The sequence below is a fragment of the Corylus avellana genome, chromosome ca9, assembly GCF_901000735.1.
Source record: "Corylus avellana chromosome ca9, CavTom2PMs-1.0".
Classification (NCBI taxonomy): domain Eukaryota; kingdom Viridiplantae; phylum Streptophyta; class Magnoliopsida; order Fagales; family Betulaceae; genus Corylus; species Corylus avellana.
Genome location: NC_081549.1, coordinates 10998887 through 11010944, shown reverse-complemented (window position 1 = coordinate 11010944; position 12058 = coordinate 10998887). Strand labels below are relative to the sequence as shown.

Below are 12058 nucleotides of genomic sequence, written 5' to 3'. Positions count from 1 at the left end.
AAATTTCCAAACCTTAAACCACATTATAATACAAAATTAAAAGCATTTGTCATGAGTACCGTACATAAAAAAAATCTATGTTCGTTGTACCCTAAACCAAATTATATAAAAACAAATTGAAAAACATAATTTGTTACGAGGACCCTAAATAAAATAAATCTAAGTTATATTTTTGTGGCAATTTTTTAAAAAAATACAGTTACATAATTTGAACTTTATATGGGGACCCTAAATAAAATTCATCTAGCTAGCTAGCTAGGTTTGTTTTTGTTTTTGTTTTTTTTTGTTTTTTTTGTTTTTTTTTGCATTCTCTATTTTTTTATTATTTTTTTAATCATTTATATAATAGGTTTGTAAAACCTACACAAAATAAAAAATAAAAAATAAATCTAGCTAATTTCAAACTAATTACCTAAAAATCTAAATATAAATATTTTTCATGCATGCTCATATTGAACAATCCTACATTCCTATGTACGTACCTATCATACAAACATGGAACCCTAAAAATCATATATTTCAAATAAATTAATAAGTTAATTAGCTAACAAAAAAATTTGATCATATATACACTACAGAGAAGCCCAATCAATATATACACTAACATATATATATACCTGATCGATGATGAGGCAGGAGAGGGCCGAAAAATGTGTGAGAGGCCTGAGATAGAGAGATTGTGAGTTGCCAGCCGGAGCTAAGTTCGTCGATGGAAAGAGAAGACGGTGGCTGGCTAAGGAAGAAGAAATGAGCTGGGTCTCGTCGGATCAGCTACAAGATTGGAGCTGAGTTCGCCGAAGGTGAGAGAAGAAGGTGGATATGTGAGAACAAGAGAGAAAAATTTCGATTGGAGAGCACCGGAGTGTACTGCGCGCGCGCGGGAGAAGAAAAGAGAAAGAGTGGGAAAAAAAGAGTAAGGAGAGGAAGAAGAAGGGCCGAGGATGTGCACCTTCCCGAGGCCGAGTAGTAACGTGCCACATAAGACACATTACTGCTTTTGTAACATGGCACGTTACTAATATAATAATGTGCCATAGTGGCATGTTACTATATTATATAGGTGAAAATTGACATATATATAATGCATATTTAAATTAATGCTTAATATAAAAAATAATATAATGCTTAATTTTTCTCAGACCTTTCTTTGCCAAAAATAGAAAAGAAAATGACTAAATTTGACTTTTAAAAATTAAATTTGACTTTTAAAAAATAAGAAAATAATACAAGAGAAATTTTCTTATTATAGCTCATTATAAATTTTATAAGATGAGTGAAAATTAGTTTTAAACATGCATTGTTCAAATTAAATTGATGATACATTGTTCAATGTGCAAAACATAAATGGTAAAGAACTTAAAATATGACAATATAGTAAGAAAAAAACTATCATATATACTTTATAATTATAAAGTATGATAGTATTGAATTGTTTATTTATTTCATTAGTTTATATAAACTTTAGTAATTTTTTTCACACTTTATATTTTAGTCTTGCCTCATATGTGAACCAAAATCCTGACTTCGCGTATTTGTTAAAGATAAGATGCACTTAGTAAAACCTAATAGTTAAGCTGACTTCATATCTAAGTAATTGTTAGCTTTTCCTAGAACCAATTTTAGAGTTATAATTAACTCTCAAGTTAAGTTATAACCAAGTAGAGTTAATTAGTTAATTAACCCCCAAGTTAAGTTACATATCTATTTGTAGGATTGACTAATTAAAATTGCCAATGCTCTATATTTATACTTAATTCCTTGCTAATCAACATATATGGTTTGCTTAGTGAAAACGCAGTTAAGCATTTAGTAAAATCGTGATTTGATATTTAAAATCTAGCTTTTTAAAAAATGCTTCTCATTAGGTGGTGATTTGAAAATATTAATTTTGTAATGTTTCAGACTGTTAACTTTTCTGTTTATTTTTAAATTTTAATTTTTTTGATCTTTGTAAATAGCTAAAATAGCTGCATGCATTCTCAAATTTATTTACTGAAACAATTTTTTCATCATCAAATTTCTGAAACAATTTATTTTTAAATTTTTAAAAATTTTTTAACAATTTTGGTAACGTGTTAAATTGACACATTATAAAAATTTTCATGTGTCAACCTGACATGTGAAAAAATTATAACGTGTCAACTTGACACGTCACAATATGGTAACGTGTCAAGATGACACGTTACTTTTTAATAACATGTCAATTGCACACATTACCAAAAGGTGTTGTGTCAATTTAACACGTCATCTTATGGTAACGTGGCAGTTTTAGCACGTTACCAAATGGTGACATGTGAAAAATGACACGTTATTAAGAATTGTACTAACGTGTCGGCAACTAACACGTCATAATATGGTGACGTGGCAATAACTAGTGAACAGTTGTCACGTCACTAAAAGCTCATTTTTTTGTAGTGAAAGTCCATTCTAAATACTCTGAGAAATCAAAATAATAAATATTTGCATGAATGTTTAACGATTATATGTAGACTTTATCTGCCAAATTAAATAGAGAAATGCTAGAATCTAATAAAAACTCTACATTTTGCCCATAGAAGTCCAAATGGCAAGATGCCACATCATATTTTTAGTGGAGGGTAAAAACAAAACAAAAAGAAGATGATGTAGCATCTTGCCATATGAATTTTTATAGGCAAAATATGGAGTTTTTATTAGATTCTATCATATCTCAATTAAATATTAGGCTGCTCGGTCATCAATCCGAGTAGCTGAGTGTGATATGAAGTTTCTCATATTATCTACTCAAATTGCTACCATTCGAGTAAATAATTGTTATAGATCACAATCCAAGGAACAAAAAATAAAGGGTTAAATGCAATTTCTATACATGTGGTTAGGGCCAAAATCAAACAGACTCCTCGGTTTCAAAAAAGTGTCGCTAGTAATATCTGTCATTAACTAAAAACCCTATTTGGTACTTTTGTCAAGGTTTTGTCCATTTTTTTAACGGAAATACATGTTACCTCACTTAAAATCATGACACACATCATTTGTGCTACATATTATTGCCAAATCAGAATGTCCTATGATGTGACCGTGTATCATGTATGGTACCTATGTTTTTTGTGACACGTGGGATAAAAAAATAATAATAAATTAACAAAACTAAATTTTACACAAACTGAAACAAAAAACAAGATTAAATCACTAAATTTATCTTTCCTAATCCATCAGATTTGTCTCAACAACTTGTGTTTTTGAAGTGCAAGACGGAAGACGAATTATAGTACGAGAAATATCCAAGGCCATTATTACACAAAGGATTGCTTTGCTTCTATACTTTCTTTCATAATTTTGTGAGAAAAGAAAAAAAGAAATGAAATGGATTGAGTGGACAAACATTGTTTGATCAATTTCTTTTTTGACCAGACTGATGGAGTTATATCATCGATCAGGACAGATCTAGATCTTGGAGGCTTTGGTAGTACTTAACGGACTCCAAAAGTTCGTTGGCGAGCTGCATCGACTGGAGCTCAAGGCTGATGAGGAGGTTCTCCTTACCGTTCCAGCACGACACGACCTAGAGCTTGCAGATTGAGGTGATGGACATGTAGGTAATGTCTAGGACTTGAGCTTGCAGATTGAGGGGGTCACTAAAAAAAAAAAAAAAAAAAAAAACAATAGTGACATGTAAACAATAGGGTATTTTTGAAATCGTAAAACGGTGACGTGTGAACAGTAAAACGAGGGCTATCGTTTAAATAGTACCGCATCACCATTTGGTATTTATTGTTCACACGTCACTAATTAATGGCATGTGAAATCACTAATGACGCTCATCGGTGAGTTGCATCGACTGGAGCTCAAGGCTGATGAGGCGGTTCTCCTTATTGTGCCAGCATGACACGCCCTAGAGCTTGCAGATTGAGGCGATGGACGTGTAGGTAATGTCCAGGAGTTGAGCTTGCAGATTGAGGGGGTCACTAAAAAAAAAAAAAAAAAATTAGTAACATGTAAACAATAGGGTATTTTTGAAATCATTAAACGGTGACGTATGAACAGTAAAATGAGGGATGTCGTTTAAATAGTATACCACATCACCATTTGGTATTTATTGTTCACACATCACTAATTAATGGCGTGTGAACAGTAAACACAGTTTATACGCCATTAATTTCAGATTTCAAAATTTTTTTATCCATTTTTAATGACATGTGGACAATAAACACTGTTCACACATCACTAATTTTGATTTTTGAATTTAAAAATAGTTATTATACCTTTTTCTCGCATAACAATTTTATTCACTCTCAGGCCTATCTCTCTCTTATTCTCCCTCTCTCTCTCTCTATTTCTCACGCTCAGTCCGTCTCCCTCCCTCTCTCTGGTTCTGCTCTTCTCCCTCTCGCCCTCTCACCCCCTTGTTAGGTGTTACTTGCCACCCATCACACGTGGGCCCCACTAGTTCTCTACTCCTTTTGGGTTTAGGAGACTTCTGTCCAAGTTTGTTTTGGAGTCCTTCTCCTATGTGTTATTGGACTCCTTGTTTTGACTTATAGTAGAAGTCCTAGACCAACATGTAAAAGGAGAGTTAAAGCTTCTATATAAGGAACAAAGCACAAGGTGAATTAGTGTGTGCCAAAAACGTGAAGCACCAAAGGGAGGAAAAAAAAGAGAGAATTTGAGAGAAGGAGGTACAAGGGCAGCAAGGGTGTTTTCTTCTTGGTGGTTTTTTGGAGGAGCCAAAAACAAGTGATTAGAAGAAAAAGGGTGCTGCAGAGTGAGAGAAGAAAATAGAGATCAGCCGCCATCTGTTCCAGCAAAAGAAGAGTTTGTACATCTTGATAGTGGATTTTCTCCGGATCGTCTCCGCCACTGGATGTAGGCTTGTTAAGCCGAAACACTTAAATCTTTGTGTCGTGTGTGATTGCTTATCTTTGTTATTCCGCATTCTTCTTATTTTTCGCATCTCACGGGTCTTGGGAAATAGGATTAATTTCCTAACAACTGGTATCAGAGCTGTTGGTTCGAGTGGGAGCGATGGCAGGTGAAGAAGGAAAGATGGGAATCGAGAAATTCGACGGCAAAGATTTTGGGTATTAGAAGGTACAGATTGAAGATATTCTTTATGGGAAGGATCTTCATCATCCTCTTCTGGAAGAACAACCCGACGACATGTATGATAGCTAGTGGGCTCTGCTTGATCGTAAAGCCCTGGCAGTTATCAGGTTATCTCTGTCAAAATCAGTTGCACACAACTTTGTAAAAGAAAAGACCACAGCAGGTCTAATGAAGGCTTTGTCAAGCATGTACGAGAAGCCGTCGGCTAACAACAAGGTGCATCTGATGAAGAAATTGTTCAACCTAAAGATGGCGGAAGGAGCTTCGGTGGCACATCATCTCAATGAGTTCAACACCATCACAAATCAATTGTCCTCAGTGGAAATTAATTTTGATGATGAAGTTCGTGCGTTGATCGTCTTGGCATCTTTCCCCAATAGCTGGGAAGCAGTGAGGATGGCTGTGAGTAACTCTGTAGGAAAGAGTAAACTAAGCTATGAAGACGTTAGGGATTTGATTCTCAGTGAAGAGGTTCGCAGAAAAGATGCAGGTGAAGCCTCTTGTTCTGGTGCTGCTTTAAACCTTGAGACTCGGGGCAGAGGACAAGATAGAAACTCTGGTCAAGGCAGATCAAATTCCAGAAAAGGGAGAAGCAAATCTAGATTCAGACAACAACCTGAGTGTTGGAACTGTGGCAAGATTGGCCACTACAAGAAGAATTGCAGGGAACTGCGGAAGGAGACTGAGAACGATTATGCAAACGTAGTGACAGAAGAAGTATATGATGCCCTACTTCTATCTGTTGACAGTCCCCTTGATTCTTGGGTCTTAGACTCAGGAGTATCTTTTCATACGACAGCGATCCGTGAAATTCTCGAGAACTATGTTGGTGGAGATTTTGGGAAGGTGTATTTGGCTGACGGAACGGCGCTGGATGTTGTGGGCTTAGGCGATGTTCGCATTAGAGTTCATAATGACTCAGTATGGAAGCTACAGAAGGTCAGACATGTTTCGGAGCTGAGGAAGAATCTGATTTCAGTGGGACAGCTTGATGAGGAAGGGCATTCAATTCATTTCCACGGTGGAAAGTGGAAGGTCAGCAAGGGAGCTAGGATTTTGGCTTGTGGTCATAAGACGGGTACTCTCTATATGACCACGAACAGCAAGGATACAAATGCTGTTGTATATACGACTGCTGACTCAAAACTATGGCACCTAAGGCTTGGGCACATGAGCGAGAAAGAGATGAAGGTACTTATGTCAAAAGGGAAACTACTAGGGTTGAAGTCAGTTGATTCTGATTTGTGTAAAGGCTGCATCCTAGGGAAGCAGAAGAAGGTGAGTTTCGCGGAAGTTGACAAAGCACCTAAGCTTGGAAAGCTGGAGCTGGTACACACGGATTTGTGGGGTCCCGCACCAGTGGCATCTCTTGGAGGCTCGCGGTATTATATCACATTTATTGATGACTCAAGCAGGAAGGTATGGGTTTATTTCTTGAAAAGTAAATCTGATGTATTTGAGACTTTTAAGAAATGGAAGGCCATGGTTGAGATTGAAACGGGCTTGAAGCTCAAGCGTTTGAGATCAAACAATGGAGGAGAATACGAAGACAGGGGGTTTAAACAGTTTTGTGCAGTGAATGGGATTAGAATGGAGAAAACTATCCCAGGAATGCCGCAGCAGAATGGCGTGGCTGAGTGCATGAATAGAACTCTCAATGAGCGTGCTAGGAGTATGAGGTTGCATGCTGGGTTACCAAAGACTTTCTGGGCTGATACAGTAAGCACTGCTGCATATTTGATAAATAGGGGGTCTTCCATTCCCCTAAGCCATAGACTACCGGAAGAAGTCTGGAGTGGAAAAGAGGCAAATCTTTCACATCTGAAAGTTTTTGGTTGTGCTTCGTATGTCCATGTTGAGTCTGATGCTATGAGTAAACTAGATGGTAAATCTAGTAAGTGTTTCTTCATTGGATATGGAGATGAGGCCTTTGGTTATCGATTTTGGGATGATCAAAATCGGAAGATCATTAGAAGTCGAAATGTGACTTTTAATGAATATGCTATGTACAAGGATGGGTCAAGTGCAGAACCTGAAGTTACAGAGCAGGAACCGAAGAAGTCTGAGTTTGTTAACTTAGATGATCTTTCTGAAAGTACAGTGCAGAAAGAGAAACAATTCGCGGAGGTGGAGCTTGATGAACGGTGTTCACTCACGAATGAATGTGATGACAGAGATTCTTCAAGAAACTTACAGCACCGGGAAGAGTCTTATTCTTTAGCAAGAGGCAAAGAGAAACGTGATCGAAAAGCAACAAAGAGGTATGGCTTTGAGGATATGGTTTCTTTTGCTCTAGCAGCTAGTAGTGGAGATCCATCATCTGTTCAAGATGGTATGCTGAAAGAGGTGGAGTTACTACGGAAAGGTAAAGCTTGGGAATCAGCAGGATTACCCAAGGGAAAGAAGGCTAAAGGGTGCATATGGGTCTACAGGAAGAAAGAGTCATCGGATAAAGCTGTACGGTCGACGGGACAAATAGGGAGGCATGGTGTTATGTCTAAATCAGGTCCTACGCTCAAGTTCAAGAGGCGCTTGGACTTGAGGGACACTTGTAGAGTGTGATTGCCCTTGGGGGCTGAGGCGGAGACATCTGGAGGAGACACCTTTTGGTAGACTTGATGGGATTCAAGTCAAGGTGGAGATTGTTAGGTGTGACTTGCCACCCATCACACGTGGGCCCCACTAGTTCTCTACTCCTTTTGGGTTTAGGAGACTTCTGTCCAAGTTTGTTTTGGAGTCCTTCTCCTATGTGTTATTGGACTCCTTGTTTTGACTTATAGTAGAAGTCCTAGACCAACATGTAAAAGGAGAGTTAAAGCTTCTATATAAGGAACAAAGCACAAGGTGAATTAGTGTGTGCCAAAAACGTGAAGCACCAAAGGGAGGAAAAAAAAGAGAGAATTTGAGAGAAGGAGGTACAAGGGCAGCAAGGGTGTTTTCTTCTTGGTGGTTTTTGGAGGAGCCAAAAACAGGTGATTAGAAGAAAAAGGGTGCTGCAGAGTGAGAGAAGAAAATAGAGATCAGCCGCCATCTGTTCCAGCAAAAGAAGAGTTTGTACATCTGTCTTTTGTATTCTATTTTAGGAATAATCTTTCTTGTGTGATAGTGAGATTTGGGTGTATTGGGGCTTTGGGATCTGAGTGATTTTCTCTCTACTATTCTTGTACTCATCTTTTGATAGTGAATTTTCTCTGGGTCGTCTCCGCCAGTGGATGTAGGCTTGTTAAGCCGAACCACTTAAATCTTTGTGTCGTGTGTGATTGCTTATCTTTGTTATTCCGCATTCTTCTTATTTTTCGCATCTCACGGGTCTTGGGAAAAAATGAACAAATAAATTAATAAATAAATGAAAAATATATATATTTTCCCAAAAAAAAAAAAATTAAAGACATTTTTACTGTACACACGTTACCAGTTGGTGACATGTGAACAGTAGCACATCACCTTTGGGATGTGTCGTGCTGCTATCACACATCACCAATTGGTAATGTGTGAACATTAAACACGTCATTACCCCCGTTTCGAGTCAACTATTCTTTTGCCGTTTTAAAAACATCATTACAAATACGTCATTAACCTATTAGTGACGTTTTAGACGGCCACAAAATCCTTAAATTTTTGTAGTGGGTGAGAACATGGGGTTTGGGTCCCGATGAGGATAACATCATGGAAGGCTGGTTGAAGGAAATGAGAATAGTAGAGTTAGGGTTTGAGGGGTGGGAATGGGGGTTTTGGTTCTTTGGTTTGATGCGGAGGTTTCAGGAGATATCGGACGGCTTTGGGAGGGTGAGTGGAGATAGGAAGTGGCGGTGAAGGAGTGGAGAGAGAGAGTTGGGATGGTTCTCTGCTAGTGCGGCCTAGGCTAAGGATGGATTTGGAGGAGAGGCGGAAGGTGAAGCAGATGAAGAGCTCGTTGGTGCTTGTGTTGCGATGGGCCATTCTGATTCTATTTTATCTTCTTTTTCGTTGTGTTTGGGCCATTGAAGGTGAAGGATGATGTTTAGATAAGCAGTGAAAGCAATGGACATCAATTTTCTCTTCTTTTTCAGAGTGTTTGTGCCATTGAAGGTGAAGGATGATGTTTAGATAAGCGGAGAAAGTTTTGTTTGTGTGATTTGGGAAGAACTTGAAAATTATGGTTCAATCGATTTGGGTGGTTTAATCTTGTTTTTTGTTTCAGTTTGTGTAAAATTTAGTTTTGTTAATTTTTTTTAATTATTTTTTTATCTCACGTGTCACAAAAAAAACATAGGTACTACATGTGATACACACCCACGTCATAGGATATTCTGATTTGGTAATAATATGTGGTACAAATGACACGTGTCATGATTTTAAGTGAGGTGACGTGGATTTCCATAAAAATAAAAAAATGGACGGAAGCTTGACAGAAGTATCAAGTGGGTTTTTTAGTTAATGATAGGTACCACTTGTGACACTTTTTGAAACCGATGAGTCTATTTGATTTTAACCCTAACCGCAGGTACTAAAATTGCATTTAACTGAAAAATAAATAAGAACGACTTGTTGGAGGTTCCGCCAAGGTAATACTCCGATGCAAGGCTGGCTCGGTATATTTTGAGGATTAAGGCAATAAATTTAAGTGGTGCTTTTTATGATATTTAAATATTAATTCACTAAATGTTTATTTAAATTTTATATTACATTTTTTTTTTACTTAAAAATAATTTTTCACACTATTTTAGATGCAAAATTACTAATTAAGTTTTTATATGCTATTTTTTTAAACATCTCATTTTCAATTGATAATATGATTAATTGACTTAATTTTTATTGTAAAATTGTTGTAGGATTTTATCAATTTTAAATTGAAAAACTTATTTATGATAAAGCAACTGTAATAAATATGAAATGTCTGATTCAAGGACCTGAATCAAATTCAAGGCAATAGAAAATTATAAAACTGGAAAAGAATTCAATTTTTGAATGAGATTTTAGTGGAAAAAATAGTTAGAAAAATAGAAGGTTCCAAAGAGAGTTTTAATTGAATAAGATGTGGTCCTCTTTATGACTTTCTAAACTTTCCATCTTCACTCCGTACTTAATTATTATTTTACGAGTCTCCTTACAAAGAGATTATTATTTTGAATCCTATCCCCATTGTAAAACATAGACATGTATTGGATGAGGAAAGAGCATACGCACTCACTGACGTGAGGCGTTAATTAGGACTAGTCCCATTTAGAATTAGATTTAACCTTTTATTCATACTTTAGCTCATAAAAAATCCTAATTGTCTCTGGGGTCGTAAAGTGACATTTCTAATAAATTATGTCTAGTATTTATTTATGAAAACTGGGAAGCCACAGCACTCTTTGGGGGTGCTAGATTTTTAAATTTTTTTTTCCCCACCGCAAAAAAATAATAATAATAAATAAATAAATAAATAAATCTTTTTACCTACTCAAGACACGGTTACATGGCACTCCCAATATTACTAATACTACCATTACTTCTCAACACAATTTCTACTTTCTTGTCTTCAATATGGTTGTCAAGCAAAGTGGGGTTGAGGATCTTTTGTCCCATATCGTGTCCAGACACCACCATCATCATCACCAAGCAAAGTAACTCCTCCTCTCTGATTCTTAGACGTTTTTGTGTTAGATTTTTGTTCTAGTTTATTTCTTTTACCTAGCCTTAATTTTGAATTTTTCGATTTATTTTATCAGTTTCTTGAGGTTGTGCGGTGCACTGGGCATTCGGTGGGAACGATTAAACTCGATGATGCAGCTGCCAAGTTAGGTTTTGATATGATCTTTCTGATTATTAATTTTCAGATATTTATCTTTTCTATTTGTAATTTTTTTGTTGTTTTCGTTTAATTATCTTTTGTTTGGACATTGGTTGCCTAGAAAATTGAATAAAAGTTAGTAAATCTATATGTATATCTATAGAGTCTGGTTAATCAGAAATAAAAAAACCCATAGGCATCTAAATCGAAATGAATTTTTCGATTTCAATTTGGTGCTCGATGATTTTATACTTCTAAGATACTGTAAAGTCCATTTCTAGACTTTTTATTTTTTATTTTTTTTGTATTTCTGTCTTTTTGATATAGTGCCGATATGTTACATTTCTAATATATCAATTTAAGCACATATTTAAAAACTTTTATAGATATTTTTTTGTGATGTATATATTATGTGAATTACCAAATTTTTTAGGATAAAGAAGACTAAAAAAAAATTTAGCTGCAACTCTAATGTGAAATGTGAAATGTCTGGCTCTGCCAGTATACGGAATGCAAAGAAGATATCCATTGGACCAAGAAAGAAACAGAAGGGAAGTAATACAAGTCTATGTAGAAAAGCCAGTCACCCCTTTTAGATGAGGAATCAAATTCAAAAGCCAGTTGCCCCTTTTGGATGAGGAATCAAGTCTACATGACATATGATGTAAGCTGTTACGTCAAAGGCTGGATTTCTCTCCACATATTATATATATAGAGCTGCCAGCAAGGCCCCTTATCCCACATATACCACATGGGCCGTGATTCGAAGCACGCGTGCTCAGGCTATTTTTTTTTTTAAAAAAAAAAAAAATTTGCCGGCGTGCTGCTTCACCCATACCACATATACACCCCCATCTTCTTCACAGACATTTTCACAAATACGGAAGACATGTTGTTGTTATACTCATCCCTCTCTCTTCTCGTCGTTGCCGTTGCTTTCAAGCTCATCATCCACCTTCAAACAACAACAACCAAACACCTCCCTCCCAGCCCACCTTCTCTTCCAATTTTGGGTCATCTTCATCTCGTCAAAAAGCCCCTCCACCGGACTTTCCACAGCCTCTCGCAAAAATACGGCCAGATTTTCTCCCTCCGATTTGGTTCCCGACTGGTGGTTATCGTATCGTCCCCATCCGCAGTCGAAGAATGCTTCACCACAAACGACATCGTCTTAGCCAACCGTCCTCCCTCCCTAGGGGCCAAGCACCTCGGCTACAACCA

General features: G+C 36.7%; 1 protein-coding gene across 1 annotated transcript in view; it reads left to right on the top strand.

Annotated features, from left to right (window-relative positions):
* Positions 1-11575: 11575 nt before the first annotated feature.
* Positions 11576-12058, top strand: part of LOC132161606 (cytochrome P450 81Q32-like) — a 2295-nt gene continuing 1812 nt past the window's right edge. Inside the window, exon 1 of the mRNA XM_059571765.1 lies at positions 11576-12058. This exon is cut by the window's right edge and continues 553 nt beyond it. Within this exon, the coding sequence (XP_059427748.1) occupies positions 11727-12058 (332 nt within the window). The 5' untranslated portion in view covers positions 11576-11726.